This window comes from Tachyglossus aculeatus, chromosome 4, assembly GCF_015852505.1.
Source record: "Tachyglossus aculeatus isolate mTacAcu1 chromosome 4, mTacAcu1.pri, whole genome shotgun sequence".
NCBI lineage: Eukaryota > Metazoa > Chordata > Mammalia > Monotremata > Tachyglossidae > Tachyglossus > Tachyglossus aculeatus.
In genome coordinates this window covers 68,949,249-68,975,719 of record NC_052069.1, presented here as the reverse complement: position 1 = coordinate 68,975,719, position 26,471 = coordinate 68,949,249, and the positions used below count along the sequence as shown (strand labels likewise).

Sequence of the window (26,471 nt, the reverse complement as noted above, 5' to 3'; positions counted from 1 at the left end):
GGAAAGAAGGGGCTCAGTCTGGGAAGGCCTCCTGGAGGAGGTGAGCTCTCAGCAGGGCCTTGAAGGGAGGAAGAGAGCTAGCTTGGCGGATGGGCAGAGGGAGGGCATTCCAGGCCCGGGGGATGACGTGGGCCGGGGGTCGATGGCGGGACAGGCGAGAAGGAAGCCTGGCATGTACGAAAGTCATTCGTTCAATTGTATTTATTGAGCGCTTACTGTGTGCAGGGCCCTGTACTAAGCCCTTGGGAAGTACAAGTTGGCAGCATATAGAGACGGTCCCTACCCAACAGCGGGCTCACAGTCTAGAAGTCATTTACAGTCATTTACGATGAGGTATGCCTGTGCTCCTTGCAGAATGCAGGCTCTACCAGAGACTAACAAATATCTGAAGGGTTTTTAAAAATGGTACTTAGGCGCTTACTATACACTGGGTACTGTACAAAGCACCGGGATAGATACAAGCTACTAAGGCCGGACACGGTCTACGGCCCGCACGGGGCTCACGGTCTCACCCCCGTTTCACAGATGAGGTAAGTGAGGCCCGGAGAACCGAAGCGACCCGCCCAAGCTCACACAGCAGACAAGTGGCGGAGCCGGAATTAGAACCCAGGCCCGCTCCGGTGGTACTTACCCAGAATACCACCGTCATTTCCCTCTCCAAAATTGTCATCTTTGTACTGGTCTTCGTATTCCAGGTGGTTGATCTTCTCATTCAGGTGACTGGTGCTCTGCTCCGGTTCCAGTAAGAGGTTGGACGCGCTGGTGCTTACCAACATGTCATCATCCTCAAACGCACTACCTTCTCGCATCATCTCACGATCATCCATTCCAAAATCACCTGTGAGAATTCGGTTAAAATTAGGACTAGTTTTGATAGGTCTATAATAGGAGAGGAGAAAAATCTGTCCAGTGACTTTCTGAAGCCAGACTAAATAATAGATATTATAATTCTATAATCACAGCATGTACCCTGACATTAAAGTTTTATTTTTACATTTCAAAACGAAACTATTACTAATTTGAAGGCGAGGACGCATTCTGATATGGAATTCCCTACCTACCACTTAGCTCATTAGAGGTATTTACACATTGTAAACCGCGAGCAGAGGCAAAAAGTAGGTATCTGGGCACTCCTAATATAGATAAAGATGTGGTTCCTGTCCTTGAAATGCTTACAGAGTATTTCCTTCATTAAAAAGGGCCAAGAAAACCTTACAATCTATTGGATTGCTACTCCTGTAGAAATATAGCCCTCGGTACCATGTATTTTCTGTTCTAAAATATACAGTGCATTTCTGAGACTTGAAATACGAATATGGCCAAAAATCAAGTCACTGAACTTTGTGGAATACCAGGCTAAAAATTCAAAATCTTGCCTAAATGCAGTCCACTGTGACAAAAACTTGAAAAAAAATCTAGTAAATATGTGAAGCAAAGGTCTGTACACAAGAAGCACACAAAACCTTGTGGACGATGAAAATGTGTACTTCTTAAAGATTTACTAACATTTTTGCCAACAAAGACATCTGATTTCAGCTTGTACTTCCCAAGCGCTTAGTACAGTGCTCTGCACACAGTAAGCGCTCAATAAATACGATTGAATGAATGAATTTCTTGACCAAGTTTTTTTGGCTCTGTTTTAAATCTCCTCCCTCCATTACCCTGTTAAATCTTGGTTAGCAAATGACTTTGTTCAATCTTAGAACCCAAAAAATGCTTAATACTACAATGGAAAATGTTTTACCAAAATCATTTTCTTGGAGGATACTGATGTTTCCAACTTCTTCTCGCATTGTAATCTCCTCCACTCTACTCTGGTTCAAACTGAATTGTTGAGCCACATCAATGTCACTTAAAAAATAAAAAGTTAAAATCATTAGGCAACAATCTTTACCACGCTAATATCGGCACTGACCGAGTGCTCAGTTGGTACAAGGCACTGCACCAGGCTTTCGGAAAACATGAAACAAATTAGTGACACCTTCCCTCCCCCAGTTGGTGTAAATTCCTTTACAAAAATGTGGTAAGAGACATAAAAACTATTTAGCAAAAGGGCAGTCTATGATAAATAACTGCAAATAATAATAATAAGTACAACTGAAAAAAAATGTATAAACAAGAGTGCTAAGGACAAATAGTGCTCCAGCACTTAGAACAGTGCTTGGCACATAGTAAGCGCTTAATACCCAAATTATTATTATTATAAATATAAGTTAGTTCATAAGGGCTTTATGCACACCACATCTTGGTTGCCCATCCATAGTAAAACTAATGTCACAACTAAAAGCATCATAATGTAGACCCAAAGAGCCATATACATTTAGTTCTCAATGTGGTGGGGAGAAAGGTAAAGTTCTTGACAAATCCAAAATAGGAAAACCCACATTTCAAGTATGCCCACCAATACTGTGTGCAAATCCACAATCGTGCCTTCCAACATCACATTCTACCCAGATAAAATGGAATGCAGCTGGAAAAGCGTTTGCTAATCCACTATCCAAAATGCAGAACGGAAGAACTGAATGCATATAATTCCTTTAGAGAAACAATTCTGAATTTGTACTACGCAGCACTTTGCCATAAATTGACTTAGTACAAGGAGACAGGGCTCCCCACCACCCCCCGACCAGTACCGAGAATATACATTAAAAGTTCTTGAATGTATGAGTGCTCACTCAAAACACACAAAAAAAAAAATGAAAAAGAAAATCTTACTCTAGGTCAGGCAATGGCTGGTCAAAATCATGAAATTCCTCAGGTAAGGTAATTGCATTATAAGCTGCTTCTCTGTTTTCCTCAGGCAAGTCAACCACTCCTAAAACATAGGAAGTTCCAAATTTTCCATTTAGATCCTCCCCAAGAAGCATTTTCAATGGGAAAACACGGTAAACAGCGTGGACAAAGTTATTCCAAGTACCAAAAGAAGAATACATCTCAAGGTTTTCAAAACAGGTTCATCTGCAAGACAAATCTGTATATATGCTTGTACAGATTTATCACTCTATTTTACTTGTACACATTTACTATTTATTTGGTTAATGATGTGCATTTAAGGAGCAGCATGGCTCAGTGGAAAGAGCCCGGGCTTTGGAGTCAGAGGTCATGGGTTCAAACCCCGGCTCCGCCAATTGTCAGCTGTGTGACTTCGGGCAGGGCACTTCACTTCTCCGGGCCTCAGTTCCCTCATCTGTCAAATGGGGATTAAGACTGTGAGCCCCCCATGGTACAATCTGATCACCTTGTAACCTCCCCAGCGCACAGAACAGTGCTCTGCACATAGTAAGCGCTTAATAAATGCCATTTTTATCATTATTGTTGTTGTTAAATCACACAAGGGAGATGCGCCGGCCCTTATCAGACAGTGACATCTTTTAGGTTCAGTTTCTCCTTGGGTTAAAAGCATTTTACCAAGGCATTAATCCCACCACCGGAAACTCCTGATGCGTTGTAGAGGGTGTGTACGTGAGCACAGCTGCAACCCTCAAAATGCGGGGATGTCCACCTGCTGATGCGAGTTCCCCAGGCTTTCCCAAGCGTGGCCTTCAGCTCACTTCTGCTCTATACCTCAGCGGCCTACAAATACAAACCCTACCCCTCACCCCCGGCTTGTCCCACCCTGTGGGTGCCAAGCACCAGAGAGAGGTGATACAGAGAGGCTGAGAACTACTGAGGTGTCATCAGTCTTGCCACCAATTTTTCTGGAACAGTATCCCATCGCTATTGGCATTTTGCTCCCTGGACCAACGGTACGACCTGAAGACGTCCTACGGTGCCATGACTGTGCTACATGCTTGCTAAAACCGCGCTGTAAATGAAGGCACGGAATCAGCACGAGCGGAAAAAAAATTCACTCTGAGAAAAACGAGTATTCATTCCCCAAATCAACTTCATGATCTTTAAACAACCTTGGAATTAGCAAAACGTTTTTACTTATTAAAAAAAAAAAGTAAGTTTAAATGCTGGGGATAGAAGCAGGGGAATGCTGAAATTGAGTGCTACAGATTATGAAGTAGAATACAGGGCACTATTAAGACCAGTACAACTTTCATTCCCTACTCTTCGTGACAGCACGTTATTAAAAGATTAATCTTATCAATTATATAATCATCTGTTTGCTCACCACAGACTGCATCAACACTTCAAACGAGAAACTAGTATTTAAGAGACCTAATGTAGTTTAAAGACTATTAACACGTGCCGGTAATTTTCAATAGATGTATCGAAGCATTTAATCAAGTGAAATAGCTTTTAGCAATAATGTATTTAGAGGATTTCTGTGCTACACTTTCTTGAAGGATTTAAGAAAGAGAAGGAAGCCGAACAACCCCATAAAATATAAATATTAGTAAACCTGGAGCTACAATGTCTATGTATGAGTGCTACGTATATGTCTATGTTACACAGACATAGCTATGATCTCAAATAGACACACACACACCCCACAATCCCCAGTGGCATATTTAGTGGCAGACAATTGGCTCTAATTTCATTTTAATAATAGTGGTACTCGTTAAGTACTTACTCTGCATCAAGTACCGTACTAAGTACAGTACTGTACTAAGCACTGAAGTAGTTTTAAGATAATCAGGCCAGACACAGACCTAATGACATCCTTTCTTCCTTTCAACTCATTACTCAAGAGAAAGAGGAAATAAATGTAGACTGATTACTTCTTTAATTCTTCAAGTGCCACCAAACTGAGGGAACAATTAGCTTTCTTTTGCTGGAAGCGAGAGTAGAGTTTAAGGCAGATCAACGCTATTCTAGATTTCTTTTATTCAAATATACAAATCATTTGAGACATCGGAAGGGTTTCAGTACCTGGACGAAAAGCCATCTTTATCTTAATGAATGCCTCATTACAGTCTGCAAGGAGATATTTGGCTTTTCTGTGATAGATTCTAACTACTCCCAACAAAAGATGTCCTGAAGTTCGAAGTGCCATCTTGACCTGTAAATAAAACACAGACATCGCCATATATAACAGACACAATGAATTTTACGGATGGAGAGATCACAGCAGAGGAAATGCCAATCTGCAGAACAGGTTGGTATTAGCCAGGATCTACGATGGTTCAGGGCAGACTTTCATTCACCCGGCCTCCGAATTCATTTGGAATATTCTGAAAGGGAACTCGTTTTTAGCCATTAGGGTGGGGGCAGAGTTAAGCTCTAGTCGGGGACTGGGCAGGGGAAGTTTTTGAGTTTGGAGTCTGCACAGAATGCAAATTGCAGGTCAGGCTCCTATCTCTCAGATACAGCCAAAACGAGCTGAATACGGTTATACATCTGGGACAAAAAGGAAGGCTTGTGTGGGTTAATTTGGGCCCGAATTTAACACCGACCGGTGTCAGTTTCTCCGCTTTCCCCACGTAGCCAAACCTGGACACACCCCCACGCCCTGAGACAGACTTCTAGGTAGGCGACAGCCATCGAGAGCTGTAGAGTTATCTCGCCAACCTCTCCTTCACCTTCTGCGTTGCGATCTATTTGTGTGACTAAATCCTGATTTTAATCCTGACCGTGGGTCGATCAGGGCAGCTGGGGTCTGTGCAGAACTTGGATTCGGATCCCGGGTGGAGTTCCTCGTTCCAAGGCTTCCCGAGACGGCTTTAAACAAGAGCGACTGTTCCCGGTCTGCGGGTAAACAGCAAAGTGGCTTCCAATCCAAGCCAAAGCTGTGAAACTCCTCATTACCACTGTTCATCTGAAGCTAGATGCAAATCACTTCCCCATCACAAACAATACCAAAGTGGGTAAAATATTACCTTGGGCGAGATGATACTCTCCACACTGCTCTCCAGATTACACTCAAATACGTGGGCTTTGGTCAGCTTCTTGTCCCAATGGGCCGCCAGCCAAATTTTGGCCAGCGGCCCTCGCTTACTCAGAACAAAATGAGCGTAGAACATGGTCCCAAAAGAAGTGGAAACGAGTCGTCAACCTGACGGAATAAAAATGACAAGTCACACGAAATGCCCCCGTGTCGGATCCATAGTCCGCAAACCAACAGCGCGTGTCTCGGAGTGGCCTGAAGAAAACACGTTCACCTGTATTCTTCGCTATCCACCTTCCTGCCTAGAAATCTGCCTGACATCACAATTTTCCCCATTAACTTATGAGCAATCAAGAACAGATTAATCATCTAAACCCCCGTTAAATCTTTTGTTATTTTTCTGAAAGCATATTTCTCACGGCAGATTCTACGCCCGATGGCATAAGCCTAAAGCACTGGGGGCCGTGTCTACACAAAACTGTCTATTTCCCTCTAAGTTTCAATTTTATACATTCACCCTGCTCAAGTCTTTGATGATTCTATAGATGTAAATCACATCCTCTTAGCCTTCTTTTCAAACAGAAGAATCCCATCTTTTCATCCTTGGACAAAAAGCCGAACCAACTCTCCCATCATTCTGACTGTCTACCGAAGACTTCTTTCCCACATCTTCGTCCTAGCCTGGAACGCTCTCCCCCTCCGCATATGCCAGGCCACCACTCTCTCCAACTTCAAATCAATCAATCAATCGTATTTATTGAGCACTTACTGTGTGCAGAGCACTGTACTAAGCGCTTGGGAAGTACAAGTTGGCAACATATAGAGATGGTCCTTACCCAACAGTGGGCTCACAGTCTAGAACTTCAAAGCATTACTATGGTCACAACTCCTCCAGAGGCCTTCCCCGATTAAGCCTTCTTTTCCCCAGCTTGCTCTCCCTTCTGTTGTCCTTTGGACAACTTGATATTCACCCCACCCACAACCCCACAGCACTTACATACATATCTTCAAATTGTATATCATATAAATGCCTGTTTCCCCCCCTAGACTCTCAGCTCGTTATAGGCAGGGAACGCGTTTGCTAATTTTGTTCTACTGGACTCTCCCAAGGACTCAGTACAGTTCTCTGCACATAGTGCACTCAATAAATATGACTAAGATGTCGCGACTAGAAGAACAGCAGGAAAAATTCCAGTTATCGTGGTTGTATTTTCAATTCCCTTCTTCCTGAGGATGTTCAGCATTTAGCTTTCTCTGCTGCTTTCTCAATGATTTTTAGGGAATATTAACCACAACATTATCTTTTCCCTATAATGTTCCGGGCTCATCAATCTATAGGGGTACTTTTGATGGTTTTCTTTTCCCCTAGCTGACCTTACAGATTCCGTATATGTGATGTGAGACCTTCTCTACTACAGCCCAGCATGTTCACTTTGCTCCTCTAACGCCAACCTGCTAAACCACGATCATCTGCCTTGCCATCTAGCTCTCGCCCTGGCCTCCCTGTTCATATCCTATATACCATCACTCACCCCACCTTCAAACGCCTATTAAATTAAAATAAAAAAAAGCAAACCCCTTCCTAAGCCCTCATGTCTCCCTTGCATTTGGATCTGCATCCTTTAAACACTCGATATTCACCCCACCTCAGTCCCAAGGTACTAACGTACATATCCATAATTTATTTTAGTGTCTGGCTCACCTCTAGAATATAAGCTACTCGTGGGCAGAGAACGTGTCTACCGACCGTTAGTTTGTACTCTTCCAAGTGCTTCGTACAGTGCTCTGCACACAGTATAATTAACTGAAATGCCATGTTGATGGAAATAACTGAAACAAGTCACACGTACACCTGGAGATTTCACTGTGCAATCCCTTCTCTGAATGCTTACAAAAAAAATAAAAATTTACCTAAGCACAGATCCTCGGAGGCCCACTACCTAAACTTCTCTAGAGTGGTTAACTACTGCCCTTTGTTTCTTTTTAGACGGCTTCCTAGTCAAAAGGTAAGATTATTCTGTTTTTTGGAACTATGTCAGACTTCAAAGACTATGTCAGAATTCAAAGCCCTTAGCCTTCTCAAGAATTTAAGATTTTGAGACTAAAATTGAATCAACTGTATTTACTGAGTGCTCACAACATGCAGAGCACTGTGCTAAACACCTGAGAGAATACTACAGAATTAGCAGACACGTTCCTTGCACACAATGAGCTTACAGCCCAGAAGGGGAGACAGACATTAATATGAACAAATAAGTAATCAGTAATACATGATTTAAAGATATGTACATAAGTGCTGTGGGGTTGGGGGAGTATCAGGTAACCAAAGGTCACAATTTATAAAGCTCTATAGCAAACCATCCATTTTCTGTGAAACAATGAAAGAATTTCATGTCATAAATTTGGAGCACAAGAAGAACCCTAACACTCATGAGGTGGAGCCCAATGAGGGAACAAGCAGAATGAGCAGAAACAATCAAAATGAATGGAAATCCACCCAATTTTTCCATTTTAAAGTTTTGTTTTCCAAGAAATGTTTCTAAAGCACTTGCATAGTGAACGTTTTTGATTTCCGAAATGTGTCTTCTCACCATGATAGAGTTGAAATGGATCTTTCAGGTATAAATTTGGAGAAGCAGCGCGGCTCAGTGGAAAGAGCACGGGCTTTGGAGTCAGAGGTCATGGGTTCAAATCCCAGCTCCACCAATTGTCAGCTGGGTACTTTGGGCAAGTCACTTCACTTCTCTGGGCCTCAGTTACCTCATCTGTAAAATGGGGATGAAGACTGGGAGCCCCCCGTGGGACAGCCTGATCACCTTGTAACCTCCCCAGCGCTGAGAACAGTGCTTTGCACATAGCAAGCGCTTAATAAATGTCATTATTATTATTATTATTATTGTCCAGGCCCCCCTCTAGACTGTCAGCTGGTTGTGGGCAGAGAACGTGACTGCCAACTCTGTTGTACTATACTCTCCCAAGCGCTTAATACGGCAGTGCTCCGCAAGTAGTAAGTGCTCAATACATCCCACGGATGCTGCTGATGACCCCAGGGACTACCCTGAGGGATAAAATACGAGGTAGCCTATGACCGTAAACAAAAGATGCGTTTACAGAGAAAGACACTTGGGTATACTAAATGAAAAACCCAAGAGGAACAATGCTCACACATGTTTGAGATCACACGTGCAAAACATGAGAATGACTGCGGATGAAAAATCTGACCAACTCTCCGGTGTTTCAGTCCCCCAAAGCCCCTACCTGATCATTTCCTTACTGGGAGGTTACAATGCAGACATTTCTTTAAATATTTCATGAGGGGTCGTGGTGAAGAATTCGCTACTGAGGAGTCCCCATCGTAAACTAAAGCAGAAAGCAGAGTTTGTGCTTCTGCGCGATTCAAAATAGCAGCCTGCAAAACTTGGAGGGCTGTGCACAGCATTCATTTTCACCTCTGCCCAATAATTTAAAAATTCACCCGAAGTAATCTCTCACGTTAATTCACTCTCAACTAATACACACTACCATATTTTTGATTAAGGCTGCCTTTGTCGACGAATACGCTCAACTGCCCGTACAACTTTTACTGGCCCTGCCCAAACTTATAAATATAACTTTAGCCTCTCCTCACGAGCTCAGGTCACTGCAGAAAGGGAACACAAGCTATTTCAGCAAACAAAAAGCGTAAACGAAAAGGTACGAGATTTAGTTTGAACCTGCTGATTGATATCTCAGGTTACGCATATGAAAAGATTTGCCTGGCTGTATAGAAATCTAACCTGGAAAAAGAACCTGCTGATTTGAAAAATGAATGCAGTAGACAGTTGCAGCTATGCCCTTAATGCTAATTCCTCTAGTATTTTGCTGCTACTCTATCAGAGATGAGAGAATTTAATGCTTGGTACAAAGGTCCACTCTAGATGAAGAAGGGGTTGGTAATTGGGAGTCTTTTATCATCTTAATGTGAGAGGTTCCAAATTTCATTAAATGTATCAAATCACATGCCTTTAAGTGATCAAAATCTGAGTGCGATCTCTACTACTGAAGGCAATTTCCTTCTCGTGTCCCTTGTTTAAAATTGTGCGTCTTGTTCCTTTTCCACTCACAATAAGAGGGATTTAGCTGAGACCAACAGAGATGAGGTCAGATAACTTCTTCTAGGTTAGGGTGAGATCTAGCTTGTACTAAATATGCCCCCCGCCAGGGTCCAGTTCTGGGTCCCCTTCTATTCTCCATCTACACCCAATCCCTTGGAGAACTCATTCGCTCACATGGTCTCAACGACGCTCTCTATGCGGACGATACCCACGTGGACACGTCCAGCCCTGATCTCTCTCCTCCTCTGCAGCCTCACATTTCCTCTGGCCTTCAGGACATCTCGACTTGGCTGTCCCGCTGACGCATCAAGCTTAACGTGCCGAACTCTTCACCTTTCCACCCAAACCCTGTCCTTCCCAAGACTTCACCCATCACTGTAGAGAGCACCCTCATCTACCCTGTCTCACTAGCCCATAACCTTGGTGTTATCCTTGACTCTCTCATTCAACCCACACATTCTACGTGTTACCAAGTTCTGTCGGATCTACCTTCGCAACAATGCTAAAATCCGCCCTCTTCTCTTCATCCAAAATGCTACCCACGTTAACCCAAGCATCTATCGTATCCTAGCTTAATTACTACATCAGCCTCCTTGCTGACCTTCCTGCCTCCTGTCTCTCCCCACTGAAGTCCACACTTCACTCTGCTGCCAGAATCATTTTTACACAGCAACGTTCAGGCCATATTTTCCCACTTTCATCTCCAGAAACTCCTTATGATCGTCTTTAAAGCCCACAATCGCATGCCCGCTCCAACCTCATCTCGCTGCTCTCCTACCACAATCCACCCCGCACACTTCACACCTCTGTCAACCTATTCACAGTATCTCAATCTCGTCTATCTCACTGCATCTGGCCTGGCCTCCCTCTTCCTATCTGACAATGACTCTCCCCACCTTCAAAGCCTTATTGAAGGCACATCTCCTCCAAGAGACCTATTCTAAGCCCTCCTTTCCTCTTCTCCCACTCCCTTGTACTTGTTATTTACCCCTCCCTCAGTCCCACGGCACTTGTGAACGTATCTGTAATTTACTTATATCAATGCCAGCTCCTCCCCTACCCCCCATCCTTTTTATTTATTAAGTGCTTACTACGCGCCAGGCACTGTACTAAGCTCTGGGTAAATAAAAGCTGATCAGGTTGGACATAGTCTAAGTCCCACACGGGGCTCTCAGTCTCAATCCCCATTTTACAGATGAGGTAACTGAGGCCCTGAAAAGTTATGACTTTTCTAGACTGCGGGTCAAGAATGTGTCTACTGACTCCATTACGTTGTACTCTCCCAAGCACTAGTGCAGCGCTCGATAAATGATTGAGTCAACAAAGTTTTTAAAAATATAACTAGCAAAGTTTGAGAACACAGCCCCACATTCACACAAGAGAAATCTACCTGGAGGACACTAGCTGTGGTGGAGAATTTCAGAGGAGCTTGGTCACGGCAAGAGTCTTACACATTAACTCTTTGGAGACGGTAATCTTTACATTGCCTACAGGACTTTAATTATAATGATAATGGCATTTATTAAGCACTTACCAAGGAGTGTATTGAACTCTGGGGTAGATACAAGATCATCAGGTTCCTCATGGGGTGCTCACAGTCTAGGAGGGAGAACAGGTACTGACTCTCCATTTTACAGATGAGGGAACTGAGGCAAAGTGAAATCAAGTGACTTGCCCAAAGTCACACAGCGGATAAGTGACGGAGTTGGGGCTAGAACCTCGGGCTCCTGATTCCCACACTCACACTCCTTCTACTAAGCAACGACGCTTCTGAACAAGCTATGCTTGATTGAACTTCGACTGCTGGTTTGTTTCAATGGCATCTGAACCAAAGAGGACTGAGTGACATGCCTGACTTTCTGATCAAAAGGTGAACCTGAGATAAAGACTATTTCAGTCCTGTCAGCGATGTCAGTTTAGTTTCCAATTGATCTGACACTTATAGGGGGTTTCAATTAATCATAAACCGAATGGGATCAGTCATTTTTAAAAGCACACGTTTCATTTCTTCTATTTTCATCTAAGTTCGGCATGAAAACCAACAAAAGTAGATCATCAAAATGTTAAGAACCTACACCCTAGTTTAAGGAAATGTACCGGTGGCCGTTACTCGCAAACGCAACACAGGGGCGGCTCTGCCGCTTGTTGGCTGTGTGACTTTGGGCACGTCACTTGACTTCTCTGTGCCTCAGTCACCTCGTCTGTAAAACGGGGACTGGGACTGTGAGCCCCACGGGGGACAGCGTGGCTCGGTGGAAAGAGAACGGGCTTTGGAGTCACAGGGTCATGGCTTCAAATCCCGGCTCCACCAATTGTCAGCTGTGTGACTCTGGGCAAGTCACTTAACTTCTCTGGGCCTCAGTTGCCTCATTTGTAGAATGGGGATTAAGACTGTGAGCCCCCCCTGGGACAACCTGATCACCTTGTAACCTCCCCCAGCGCTTAGAACAGTGCTTTGCACATAGTATAAATGCCATCATCATCATCATTATTATTATTATTATTATCTCAGTGCTTAAAACAGTGCTTGGCACATAGTAAGCGCTTAAATACCATCATCACATTATTATGACTCACTTTAGGATAGAGAAATGTTGTACGTTACTAGGTTACGACATATTCCAAAAGTTCGTCATAATCAACATTTAGATTGTTGAAACACGTACCATTATTGGGTAGGGACTGTCTCTATATGTTGCCAATCTGTACTTCCCAAGCGCTTAGTACAGTGCTCTGCACATAGTAAGCGCTCAATAAATACGATTGATGATGATGATGATTACAAAGCCCTTCAGATTTCTACTCTGTTCCAATCACACACACAGTTACAGTGTGGAATTCAACTTAACAAAATGGGACGGTTCATTTCAATGACGCCTGGACAATTTTTAAATCTCCTGGAAGATCTTCACAGTAGAAAGCTCTCACTTTCAGTGGTCTCAAAGGGAGGACTAGAGTGATTTTCCTATGAAAATCACTTAATTTTGAAAATTAATCAATGTTCTCTACTGAGCTTACTGGGTGGAGAGCACTTGGGAGAGTTGTTGCTGCTGTCTTCCGCTGCGGAGTCGTGTCCGACCCATAGCGACGTCACAGACACATCTCTCCCAGAATGGCCCACCTCCATCTGCAATCGTTCTGGTAGCGAAGCCATAGTTTTCTTGGTCAAAATATGCAAGTGGTTCACCATGGCCTCCCTCCGCTAGAAATGGGATGGGTAGGCCTCTGCTTGACTCTCCCTCCCATAGCGGAGACTGGTAGAGGACTGGAAACCCTTCAGTTGCAACCATAAGAGGGGACTTGGGAGAGTACAATACAGTAAGTACTACGTAGACTGGGAGCAACACGGGAGGACGGGAACCGTGTCCCACTTAATCGATCTGTATCTACCCCGGTGCTCGGAACGGTATTTGACCCGATAGTAAGCACTTAAATACCACAAAAAAGTTGGTAGATATGTTCCCTGCCATGCCTTCTGAAGGACGTCTGGTGGAAGATGAAATTTAAATATTGCTGAACAGTTAGAGATCCAGAAAATGGCATATTCCCCTCTAAGATTTTAAAAATTCCACAAACGTGCTTTCAGAGTTTGCTTCCATATCCAAAATCCAGCGCTTAGAACAGTGCTTAATAAATGCCATAAAAAATAAACCACCTAGGTGGTTCACTACCACTGCTACTTTACAGATCACACCCACGGTCGTATTTAAGGCCTCACCTGTGTTTCTAAGTTTTATGTTAAAATTCAGTATGTCCAACGTTCAATGCTAATTAGCATTTTTTTATTCCTTATAATTTTCTTAGACCGTACCAATTTTACCTGCGATATAATAAATTCCGCCCTAACTGGTAACCGGGAACTAAATAATGCCTCTTTATAAACACTTCCAAATTTTGGCAAATCAAAGGTAAAGATGCAATGACTCTCAAGGATAAGCGCTCACTAACATCTACAATACAGACTTCACAATCAGAAAAGAACTCTCAGTTTAACACTATTCTGGAATTGTTTAAGTTCCAACAGAATAATCTGTCCTCAGTTTTGACCAATTAGACAAGAGTTTGGTCCAGGCACAAAATTTCCCTACCGCTATTTACTTTACACATTACAAGTTTTCCTTCCCTTCATTAAACTTTTAGACTGTGAGCCCACTCTTTTAGACTGTGAGCCCACTGTTGGGTAGGGACTGTCTCTATATGTTGCCAACTTGTACTTCCCAAGTGCTTAGTACAGTGCTCTGCACACAGTACGAGCTCAATAAATACGATTGATTGATTAAACTCATTCCATTTAAATACCTTGGAACAGATGATTCGGAAGAATGCGTTGCAATTTACGCCGAAAAGACAGTCAGAGGTGTCCTATGTAGCAACCTCTTTCGGTTTCCTTAGTTCGCATAAAAAAATTACATCACTTTTTTGAACTGTGTAGTCGCATAAATAACTTTCACTCTTCATTAGTTGTGCCTAAATATTCGGTCCAACCTGTCTACAGATGTTACAACTTCAAATCAAGACTTCAGAAAACCTAGCAATTACTGTTTACGGAAATGACACCCAGTGAATTCACCGTTCCACCTATTCAGTCACCAAAAGTTTACATCACAATGGTGAAACATTTTTTCACCAATTCCAGCTCTACATTTTATCTCCACGTGCTCCAAGTTGACATGGTACTTTAAGCTCGTTGTGGGAAGAGACTGTGTCTACTGATGATGATGATGGCATTTATTAAGTGCTTACTATGTGCAAAGCACTGTTCTAAGCGCTGATCTACTGCACTCACCCAGGCGCCTAGTTCAGGGCTCTGCACAGAGTAACAGCTCAATAAATACAATGGAATGAAACCAATGATTCCCCTTGGGAGAAAAATGAGGAAAGGGAAAAGTTTTCAAGCCAACAGGGCAGTTTATGGATGAGAAAAGAGTGAGAAAAAGTACCGTTGAAAGCAGGCTACCAAGTGTTACAGTTGTCCAACAAAGCACACCTTCCTTTTCACACCTGACTGACCCCTGAAAAGGGTTCTTTTTTTTTGGGGGGGGGGGTCTGATGGGCATCCGTCCCCGCCCCCCAATTCTGTAGCCACCCACAGCAGCCCAAACACCGCTGGCATCGCTCCTGAGATGTCACAAGACAAAACCTTCCCACCTGTTGGGATACAGCTGAGCCGCTGCAAATAATAATAATAATAATAATACTGACATTTATTAAGCACTTACAATGTGCAAAGCACTGTTCTAAGCGCTGGGGAGGTTACAAGGTGATCAGGTTGTCCCACGGGGGGCTCACAGTCTTCATCCCCATTTTCCGGATGAGGGAACTGAGGCCCAGAGAAGTGAGGTGACTTGCCCAAAGTCACACACAGCTGGCGACTGGTAGAGCCGGGACTTGAACCCATGACCTCTGACTCCAAAGCCCGTGCTCTTTCCACTGAGCCACGCTGCTTCTCTAATAATAGTGACATTTATTAAGCGCTAACTATGTGCAAAGTACTGTTCTAAGCGCCGGGGAGGTTACATGGTGATCAGGAGGCCCCACGGTGGGGGGGGCAGACAGTCTTCACCCCCATTTTCCAGATGAGGGAACTGAGACCCAAAGAAGTGAAGTGACTTGCCCAAAGTCACACAGCTGACAAGTGATGGAGCTGGGATTTGAACCCGTGACCCCTGACTCCAAAGCCCTTGCTCTTTCCACTGAGCCACACTGCTTCTCTAATAATAATGTAATTTATTAAGCGCTATGTGCAAAGTACTGCTCTAAGCGCCGGGGAGGTTACAGGGTGATCAGGTTACCCCACAGGGGGGCTCACAGTCTTCACCCCCATTTTCCGGATGAGGGAACTGAGGCCCAGTGAAGTGATTGGCCCAAAGTCACACACAGCTGACGAATGGCAGAGCCGGGATTTGAACCCATGACCTCTGACTCCAAAGCCCGTGCTTTTTCCACTGAGCCACGCTGCTTCTCTAATAATAATGGCATTTATTAAGTGCTAACTATGTGCAAAGTACTGTTCTAAGCGCCGGGGAGGTTATACGGTGATCAGGTTGCCCCACGGGGGGGCTCAGTGTTCACCCCCATTTTCCGGATGAGGGAACTGAGGCCCAGAGAAGTGAAGTGACTGGCTCAAAGTCACACACAGCTGACAACTGGCAGAGGCAGGATTTGAACCCGTGACCTCTGACTCCAAAGCCCGGGTTCTTTCCCCTGAGCCACGCTGCTTCGAGTTTCCAGTGTCTTTCCAGGGCCGAAAATTGAATAGCCTCTGGCTAAAAGTGGGAAAACCACTCCTGGAAGGATGAAGGCGAGTCTCCCTACACGGGGACGGACGTCTCTCGGAAACCCTGATATGTGCCCACCTCGCTCTCCCCGCTACACCACCTGGCCCGACTTAGAAAAGTACTTGGCACCTAGTAAGTGCTTAACAAGTACCATAATCACTATTATTTCAATCGCATTTATTGAGCGCTTACTGTGTGCAGAGCACTGTACTTTCTAGACTGTGAGCCCACTGTTGGGAAGGGACCGTCTCTAGATGTTGCCAACTTGGACTTCCCAAGCTCTTAGTACAGTGCTCTGCACACAGTAAGCGCTCAATAAATACGACTGAATGAATGAATAAGCACTTGGGAAGTCCAAGTTGGCAACATATAGAGACGGTCCCAACCCAACAGTGGGCTCACAGTCTAGTTATAACATTATTAGTTATCATGACCCTCTCCCCACCAGGCCCGACTTGGAGTAGTGCTTGGCCCGTAATAAGCGCTTAACAAGTACCACAGTAATAATAATACTAATTATTATGATCATTCATTCATTCAATCGTATTTCCTGGGTGCTTACTGCGTGCAGAGCACTGTACTAAGCGCTTGGGAAGTCCAAGTTGGCAACATATAGAGACGGTCCCCGCCCAACAACGGGCTCACAGTCTCACCAGGCCCCCGCTCCCTCCCCTAAACACCACGAGGCCCAACTTGGAAGAGTGTTTGGCACACAGTAAGCGCTTAATAAGTACCATATAATTATCATTATTAGGACCCTCTCCCCTCCGGACCCCCGACCCCTTCCCCCCTACACCACCAGACCTGACTTAGAAGAGTGCTTGGCATACAGTAAGCGTAAGCAGCGTGGCTCGGGGAAAGGGCCCAGGCTTCGGAGCCAGAGGTCATGGGATCAAATCCTGCCTCCGCCACTTGCCCGCTGTGTGACTTTGGGCAAGTCACTTCACTTCTCTGGGCCTCACTTGCCTCATCTGGAAAATGGGGATGAAGACTGTGAGCCCCCCGTGGGCCAACCTGGTCGCCTTGTAACCTCCCCAGCGCTTAGATCAATGCTCTGCACATTGTAAGCGCTGAACAGATACCATTATTATTATTATTTTTTTATTATTCTTAATTGTCAGCTGGGTGACTTTGGGCAAGTCACAACTTCTCTGGGCCTCAGTGACCTCATCAGTAGGATTAAGGTCCGTGGGTCAACCTGATCACCTTGCATACTCCCCGGCGCTTAGAACAGTGCTTTGCACATAGTAAGCGCTTATCAAACACCATCATTATTATTAATTGTCAGCTGGGTGACTTTGGGCAAGTCACTACACTTCTCTGTGCCTCAGTTCCTCATCTGTAAGATGGGGATGAAGACTGTGAGCCCCCGTGGGACAACCTCATCACCTTGTAACCTCCCCAGCACTTAGAACAATGCTTTGCATATAGTAAGCGCTTAACAAGTACCATCATTATTATTATTATTATCATCAGCTGTGTGACTCTGGACAAGTCACTTCACTGGGCCTCAGTTCCCTCATCTATGAAATGGGGATGAAGATTGTGAGCCCCCCGTGGGACAAACTGATCACCTTATAACCGCCCCAGCGCTTAGAACAGGGCTTTGCACATATTTCGGCAAGTCACTTAACTTCTCTGGGCCTCAGTTACCTCATCCATAAAATGGGGATGAAGACTGTGAGCCCCCCGTGGGACAACCTCATCACCTTGTAACCTCCCCAGCGCTTAGAACAGTGCTTGGCACTTAGAGAAGCAGCGTGGTTCAGTGGAAAGAGCCCGGGCTTTGGAGTCGGAGGTCATGGGTTCAAATCTCGGCTCCACCAATTGCCAGCTGTGTGACTGTGGGCAAGTCACTTCACTTCACTGGGCCGCAGTTCCCTCATCTGTAAAATGGGGATTAAGACTGTGAGCCCCCGTGGGACAACCTGATCACCTTGTAACCTCCCCAGCGCTTACAACAGTGCTTGGCACGTATTTCGGCAAATCACTTCACTTCTCTGTGCCTCAGTTCCCTCATCTGTAAAATGGGGATTAAGACTGTGAGCAACCCGTGGGACAACCTCACCACCTTGTAACCGCCCCAGCGCTTAGAACAGCGGTTTGCATGTAGTAAGCACTTAATAAATGCCATCATTATTATTATAATTATTACGGTAATAATCATTACTATTATTATTCTGAGCCTGTCCCCAGCAGGGCCCCAACCCCCTCCTCCCCAACTTGGGACGGTGCTTAGCCCAGAGTAAGCGCTTAACAAGTACCATTCATTCATTCAATCGTATTTATTGAGCGCTTACTGTGTGCAGAGCACTGTACTAAGCGCTTGGGAAGTCCAAGTTGGCAACACCTAGAGACGGTTCCTACCCAACAGCGGGCGCACAGTCTAGGAGGGGGAGACAGACAACAGACCAAAACACATCAACAAACTGAAATAAATAGAATAAGCACATACAACTAAAATAAGTAAAAACACTTGAGGTCCCACGGAGATTTGAACTCAGATCGCTGGATTCGGAGTCCAGAGTGCTAACGTTTGTACGTATTTATTACTCTATTTATTTATTTCATTTGTACATATTTATTTTATTTTGATAATATGCTTACATATTTATTACTCTATTTATTTATTGTATTTGTACATATTTATTCTGTTAATGTTTTGTGTTGTTGCCTGTCTCCCCCGCCTAGACTGTGAGCCCGCTGTTGGGTAGGGACTGTCTCTGGATGTTGCCAACTTGGACTTCCCAGGCGCTTAGTCCAGTGCTCTGCACACAGTAAGCACTCAATAAATAGCAATGAATGAATGAATGAATGAATAAAATCCCAGTTCATTTTGCTCGTCTGGAATTGTAGGAATAAATACTTATGTTCGAAATGGATTTTTCTAGACTGTGAGCCCGCTGTTGGGTAGGGACCGTCTCTGGATGTTGCCAACTTGGACTTCCCAAGCGCTTAGTCCAGCGCTCTGCACACAGTAAGCGCTCAATAAATACGACTGAATGAATGAATGAATAAAAGCCCAGTTCATTTTGCTCGTCCGGAATTGTAGGAATAAATACTAATGATCGAAATGGATTCTTATGTTCTTATTCTCATGCTGCCAACTTGTACTTCCCAAGCGCTTAGTCCAGTGCTCTGCACACAGTTAGCGCTCAATAAATACGATTGAATGAATGAATGCAGAGCACTGTACTAAGCACCGGGGAAGTCCAAGTCGGCAACATCTAGAGCCGGTCCCTACCCAACAGCGGGCTCACAGTCTAGAAGGGGGAGACAGGCAACAACACAAAACATATTAACAAAATAAAATAAATAGAATAAATATGTACCAATAAAATGAATAAATAATTATCCATTATACAGATCCTCTCCTCACCATATCCAGTGCTTAGACAGTGCTTCGCACGTAGACACTTAACCAATACCATCATTATTATTATTATTATTGTTTAGCCCAGAGCAAGCGCTTAACAAGTACCACCACAATAATACTAATAATTATCCATTATACAGATCCCCTCCTCACCAGATCCAGCGCCTAGAACAGTGCTTTGCACATAGTAGGCGCTTAACAAATTCCATCATTATTATTATTACTGCTTAGCCCAGAGGAAGCGCTTAACAAGCAGCACCATAATAATACTGATAATTATCCATTATACATATACAGATCCCCTCCTCACCAGATCCAGCGGTTAGAACAGTGCTTTGCACATAGTAGGCGCTTAACAAATACCATCATCATTATTATTACTATTGCTTGGCCCAGAGTAAGCGCTTAACAAGTAGCACCATAAAATACTAACAATTATCCATTATACAGATCCCCTCCTCACCACATCCAGCGCTTAGACAGTGCTTTGTACATAGTAGGCGCTTAACAAATTCCATTATTATTATTATTATTATTATTATTGCTTGGCCCAGAGTAAGTGCTTAACAAGTAGCACCGTAATAGTACTGATAATTATCCATTATACAGATCCCCTCCTCACCAGATCCAGCGCTTAGACAGTGCTTTGCACATAGTAGGCGCTTAACAAATACCATCATTATTATTATTATTGCTTAGCCCAGAGCGAGTGCTTAACAAGTACCACCACAATAATACTAATAACTATGCATTATACGGATCCCCTCCTCACCAGATCCAGCGCTTAGAACAGTGCTTGGCACAGAGTAGGCGCTTGACAAATTCCATCATTATTATGATTATTGCTTAGCCCAGAGTAAGCGCTTAAGAAGCAGCACCATAACAATACTAATAATTATGCATTATGCGGATCCCCTCCTCACCAGATCCAGCGGTTAGAACAGTGTTTGGCACATAGTAGGCGCTTAACAAATACCATCATCATTATTATTATTGCTTAGCCCAGAGTTAGCACTTAACAAGTAGCACCATAAAATACTAATAATTGTAGGCGCTTAACAAATACCATCATTATTACTAATCAATCAATTGCATTTTGTATAATAATTGTATTATTATTGCTGAGCCCAGAGTAAGTGCTTAACAAGTAGCACCATAACAATACTAATAATTCTCCATTATACAGATCCCCTCACCAGTCCCAGCGATTAGAACAGTGCATTGCGCATAGTAGGCACTTAACAAATACCATCATCATTATTATTATTGCTTAGCCCAGAATAAGCGCTTAACAAGCTGCACCATAATAATACTAATAATCATCCATTATACAGATCCCCTCCTCACCACATCCAGTGCTTAGACAGTGCTTGGCACATAGCAGGCGCTTAACAAATACCATCATCATTATTATTACTGCTTAGCCCAGAGTAAGCGCTTAACAAGAAGCACCGTAATAATACTAATAATTATGCATTATACGGATCCCCTCCTCACCAGATCCAGCGCTTAGAACAGTGCTTGGCACACAGTTGGCGCTTAACAAATTCCATCATTATTATTATTATTGCTTAACCCAGAGCAAGCGCTTAAGTACCACCATAACGATACTAATAACTATGCATTATACGGATCCCCTCCTCACCAGATCCAGCGCTTAGAACAGTGCTTGGCACACAGTTGGCACTTAACAAATACCATCATTATTATTATTATTGCTTAGCCTAGAGTAAGCGCTTAACAAGTAGCACCGTAAAATACTAATAATTGTCCATCATACATATCCCCTCCTCACCAGATCCAGCGGTTAGAACAGTGCTTGGCACATAGTAGGCGCTTAACAAATACCATCATTATTATTGCTTAGCCCAGAATAAGCGCTTAACAAGTAGCACCATAATAATACTTATAATTATCCATTTTACATATCCCCTCCTCACCAGATCCAGCGGTTAGAACAGTGCTTGGCACAGAGTAGGCGCTTAACAAATACCGTCATTATTATTATTACTTAGCCTAGAGTAAGCACTTAACAAGCAGCACCACAATAATACTGATAATTATCCATTATACAGATCCCCTCCTCCCCAGACCCAGTGCTTAGAACAGTGCTTGGCACATAGTAGGCGCTTAACAAATACCATCATTATTATTATTATTACTTAGGCCAGAGCCAGCGCTTAACAAGTAGGACCATAAAATACTAATAATTATCCATTATACGGATCCCCTCCTCACCACATCCAGGGCTTAGACAGTGTTTTGCACATAGTAGGCACTTAACAAATACCATCATTATTATTATTATTGCTTAGCCCAGAGCAAGTGCTTAACAAGTACCACCACAATAATACTAATAATTATCCATTATACAGATCCCCTCACCAGATCCAGCGCTTAGAACAGTGCTTGGCACAGAGTAGGCGCTTGACAAATTCCATCATTATTATTATTATTGCTTAGCCCAGAGCAAGCGCTTAAGTACCACCATAACGACACTAATAATTATCCATTATACGGATCCCCTCCTCACCAGATCCAGCGCTTAGAACAGTGCTTGGCACATAGTAGGCGCTTAACAAATACCATCATCATTATTATTATTGCTTGGCCCAGAGTAAGCGCTTAACAAGTAGCACCATAATAATACTGATAATTATCCATTATACAGATCCCCTCCTCACCAGGCCCAGCAGTTAGAACAGTGTTTGGCACATAGTAGGCGCTTAACAAATACCATCACCATTATTATTATTGCTTTGCCCAGAGTAAGCGCTTAACAAGTAGCACCGTAATAATACTAATAACTATGCATTATACGGATCCCCTCCTCACCAGATCCATCGCTTAGAACAGTGCTTGGCACATAGTGGGCGCTTAACAAATACCATCATCATCATTATTATTGCTTAGCCCAGAGTAAGCGCTTAACAAGTAGCACCATAAAATACTAATAATTACCTATTATACAGATCCCCTCCTCACCACATCCAGCGGTTAGAACAGTGCTTGGCACATAGTAGGCGCATAACAAATACCACCATTATTATTATTATTGCTTAGCTCAGAGTAAGCGCTTAACAAGTAGCACCGTAACACTGATAATTACCCATTATACAGATCCCCTCCTCACCACATCCAGGGCTTAGACAGTGCTTTGCACATAGTAGGCGCTTAACAAATACCATTATTATTATTAATTATTATTGCTTAGCCCAGAGCAAGTGCTTAACAAGTACCACCACAATAATTCTAATAATTATCCATTACACAGATCCCCTCCTCACCAGTCCCAGCGCTTAGAACAGTGCTTGGCACACAGCAGTTGCTTAACAAACGCCATCATTATCATCACTATTATTACTTAGCCCAGAGTAAGCGCTTAAGAAGCAGCACCATAACAATACTAATAACTATGCATTATACGGATCCCCTCCTCACCAGATTCAGCGCTTAGAACAGTGCTTGGCACATAGTAGGCGCTTAACAAATACCATCATTATTATTACTATTGCTTGGCCCAGAGTAAGCGCTTAACAAGTAGCACCATAAAATACTAATAATTGTCCATTATACAGATCCCCTCCTCACCACATCCAGCGGTTAGAACAGTGCTTGGCACAGAGTAGGCGCACAACAAGTACCACCATTATTATTATTATTGCTTAGCCCAGAGTCAGCGCTTAACAAGTAGCACCATAACAGTACTGATAATTCTCCATTATACAGATCCCCTCCTCACCAGATCCAGGGGTTAGAACAGTGCTTGGCACATAGTAGGCGCTTAACAAATACCACCATTATTATTATCATTGCTTAGCTCAGAGTAAGCGCTTAACGAGTAGCAACATAATACCGATAATTACCCATTATACAGATCCCCTAATCACCAGATTCAGCGCTTAGAACAGTGCTTGGCACATAGTAGGCGCTTAACAAATACCATCATTATTATTATTGCTGAGCCCAGGGTAAGCGCTTAGCAAGCAGCACCATAATAATACTGATAATTATCCATTATACAGATCCCCTCCTCACCAGGCCCAGCGCTTAGAACAGTGCTTGGCACACGGCAGGCGCTTAACAAATACCATCATTATTATTATTACTTAGCCTAGAGTAAGCGCTTAACAAGCAGCACCATAATAACACTGATAATTATCCATTTTACAGATCCCCTCCTCACCAGATCCAGCGCTTAGAACAGTGCTTTGCACACAGTAGGCACTTAACAAATTCCATCATTATTATTATTATCGCTTGGCCCAGAGTAAGCGCTTAACAAGTAGCACCATAATACTAATAATTATTCATTATACAGGTCCCTTCCTCACCAGGCCCAGCGGTTAGAACAGTGCTTGGCACATAGCAGGCGCTTAACAAAAACCACCATTATTATTATGATTATTGCTTAGCCCAGAGTAAGCGCTTAACAAGTAACACCGTAAAATACTAATAATCGTCCATTATACAGATCCCCTCCTCACCAGATCCAGCGGTTAGAACAGTGCTTGGCACATAGTAGGCGCATAACAAATACCATCCTTATTATTATTATTGCTTAGCCCAGAGTCAGCGCTTAACAAGTAGCACCATAACAGTACTGATAATTCTCCATTATACAGATCCCCTCCTCACCAGATCCAGCGGTTAGAACAGTGCTCGGCACATAGTAGGCGCTTAACAAATACCACCATTATTATTATCATTGCTTAGCTCAGAGTAAGCGCTTAACGAGTAGCACCATAATACCGATAATTACCCATTATACAGATCCCCTAATCACCAGATTCAGCGCTTAGAACAGTGCTTGGCACATAGTAGGCGCTTAACAAATACCATCATTATTATTATTGCTGAGCCCAGGGTAAGCGCTTAACAAGCAGCCCCATAACAATACTGATAATTATCCATTATACAGATCCCCTAATCACCAGATTCAGCGGTTAGAACAGTGCTTGGCACATAGTAGGCGCTTAACAAATACCATCATCATCATTATTATTGCTTAGCCCATAGTAAGCGCTCAAGAAGCAGCACCATAACAATACTAATAATTACGCATTATGCGGATCCCCTCCTCACCACATCCAGCGCTTAGAACAGTGCTTGGCACACAGTAGGCGCTTAGCAAATACCATCATCATCGTTACTACTGCTTGGCCCAGAGTCAGCGCTTAACAAGCAGCACCACAATAATCACCAATCGTATTTATTGAGCGCTCGCTATGTGCAGGGCACTGTACTAAGCGCTTGCAGTAACAATAACAGTAACAATTACGCATTACCCACCACAATAATAATAATAATAATAGTAATAATTAGGCATTAGACAGATCCCCTCCTCACCAGGCCCAGCGCTTGGAGGAGTGAGTGGCACCCGGGAAGCACATCACTACCATGATTGATGATGATGATGATGATGGTGGTGAAGTGCTCACTATGTGCCAAGCGCTCTCCCCCATCTGTGTGTGTGTGTGTGTGTGTGTGTGTCCCCATCCCTCCCTCCCTGCTGACCTGCGGGTCCTCGGGGGGTCCGTGGGCAGGAGGCGGGGACCCTGAGGCGAGGCGAGGCGGGCGGCCTCCTCCTCGTCGTCGTCCTCGTCCTCCTCCCGCTGTGGCCCGCTCCCCTCACGTTCCCTCACGCCAACAAGATGGCGGCGGGGCGGGGCGCGGGTCGCGCGCCCGCCCGCGGCTCTTCCGGCCGCCCAAACCCGCCGTTCAAATCGGCAGGATGTTTACCGTCAAAAATGGGGGGCCCCCGCGCGCATGCGCCGGCACCTCCCGCCGGGGACGCAACGGCGCACGCGCACTCGCCCCCCCAACCGTCGGACAAGAGGCGGCGCATGCGCGCTCTCCCCCTCCGCCAACCTTCGGACCGGAAGCGGCGCACGCGCAGTCGCCCCCCTTCCCCGCCCTCTCCACTCGTCAACCCTCGGACCCGAGGCGGCGCATGCGCACTCCTCCCCCCGTCGCCAACCTTCCGACCCGAGGCGGCGCACGCGCACTCGTCCTCCCCCGCCCCTCTCCCCGTTGGCCAACCTTCGGACCGGAGGCGGCGCACGCGCACTGACGCGTCCTCCCCCCCCCCCCGACGCTCTTCCCATTCGCCAACCCACGGACGGGAGGCGGCGCACGCGCACTCGCCCGCCCTCCCGCCCCTTTTCCCCATTTGCCAATCCGCGGACTGTATGTGGCGCATGCGCACTCGTCCCCCTCCTCCCCACCGCGCTCCCCCACTTCGCCAACCTTCGGACAGGCAGGGGCGCACGCGCACTCGCCCCTCTCCCCGCTCTCCCCATTGGCCAACCCTCGGACAGGAAGCGGCGCACGCGCACTCGCCCCCGCCCCCCCCCATTCGCCAACCGTCGGACGGGATGCGGCGCATGCGCACTCGCCCGTCCTCCTCTCCCCCCTCCCATTCGTCAACCCGGAAGCGGCGCATGCGCACTCGCCCGTCTCGCACGCGCAGACTTCCTTAACCTCCTCCTCCAGTCCGCCCTCCCCGGCGAGCCATTGCTCCACAGCTAGAGCATGCGCAGAAGGCCTCCGGAGAGTCACTAGGGCGCATGCGCTAAGGCCTCAGCCTGTGCCTGGGCTGCTCAGTGCGTGGGGGACCGGCGCTAAATAATAATAATAATAATAATAAATAATAATAATAATGATAATAATAACAATAAATATAATAATGGCATTTGTTAATGTCTTACTGTGTGCAAAGCACTGGGAAGGATACAAGGTGATCCCCCCTCCATCCCCCCATCTTACCTCCTTCCCTTCCCCACAGCACCTCTATATATGTATATATGCTTGTACATATTTATTACTCTATTTATTTATTTTACTTGTACATATCTATTCTATTTTATTTTGTTAGTATGTTTGGTTTTGTTCTCTGTCTCCCCCTTTTAGACTGTGAGCCCACTGTTGGGTAGGGACTGTCTCTA

The 26,471-nt window shown here is 44.6% G+C and overlaps 1 protein-coding gene across 2 annotated transcripts in view; it reads right to left on the bottom strand.

Moving 5' to 3' along the window:
* The window catches only part of RAD21 (RAD21 cohesin complex component), a 44,167-nt gene extending 18,990 nt beyond the window's left edge, over positions 1 to 25,177 (bottom strand). Inside the window, exons 1-6 of one of the 2 annotated variants that reach the window (XM_038745105.1) lie at positions 25,042 to 25,177; positions 5,769 to 5,944; positions 4,822 to 4,951; positions 2,716 to 2,815; positions 1,745 to 1,851; positions 632 to 838 (exon numbers count right to left, since the gene is read on the bottom strand). In XM_038745105.1, the coding sequence (XP_038601033.1) occupies positions 632 to 838; positions 1,745 to 1,851; positions 2,716 to 2,815; positions 4,822 to 4,951; positions 5,769 to 5,912 (688 nt within the window). In that variant the 5' untranslated portion in view covers positions 5,913 to 5,944; positions 25,042 to 25,177. Of the gene's footprint in view, positions 1 to 631; positions 839 to 1,744; positions 1,852 to 2,715; positions 2,816 to 4,821; positions 4,952 to 5,768; positions 5,945 to 14,169; positions 14,343 to 25,041 lie in introns of those variants that run through there. The other variant, XM_038745106.1, reaches the window with a different exon arrangement.
* Positions 25,178 to 26,471: the final 1,294 nt, after the last annotated feature.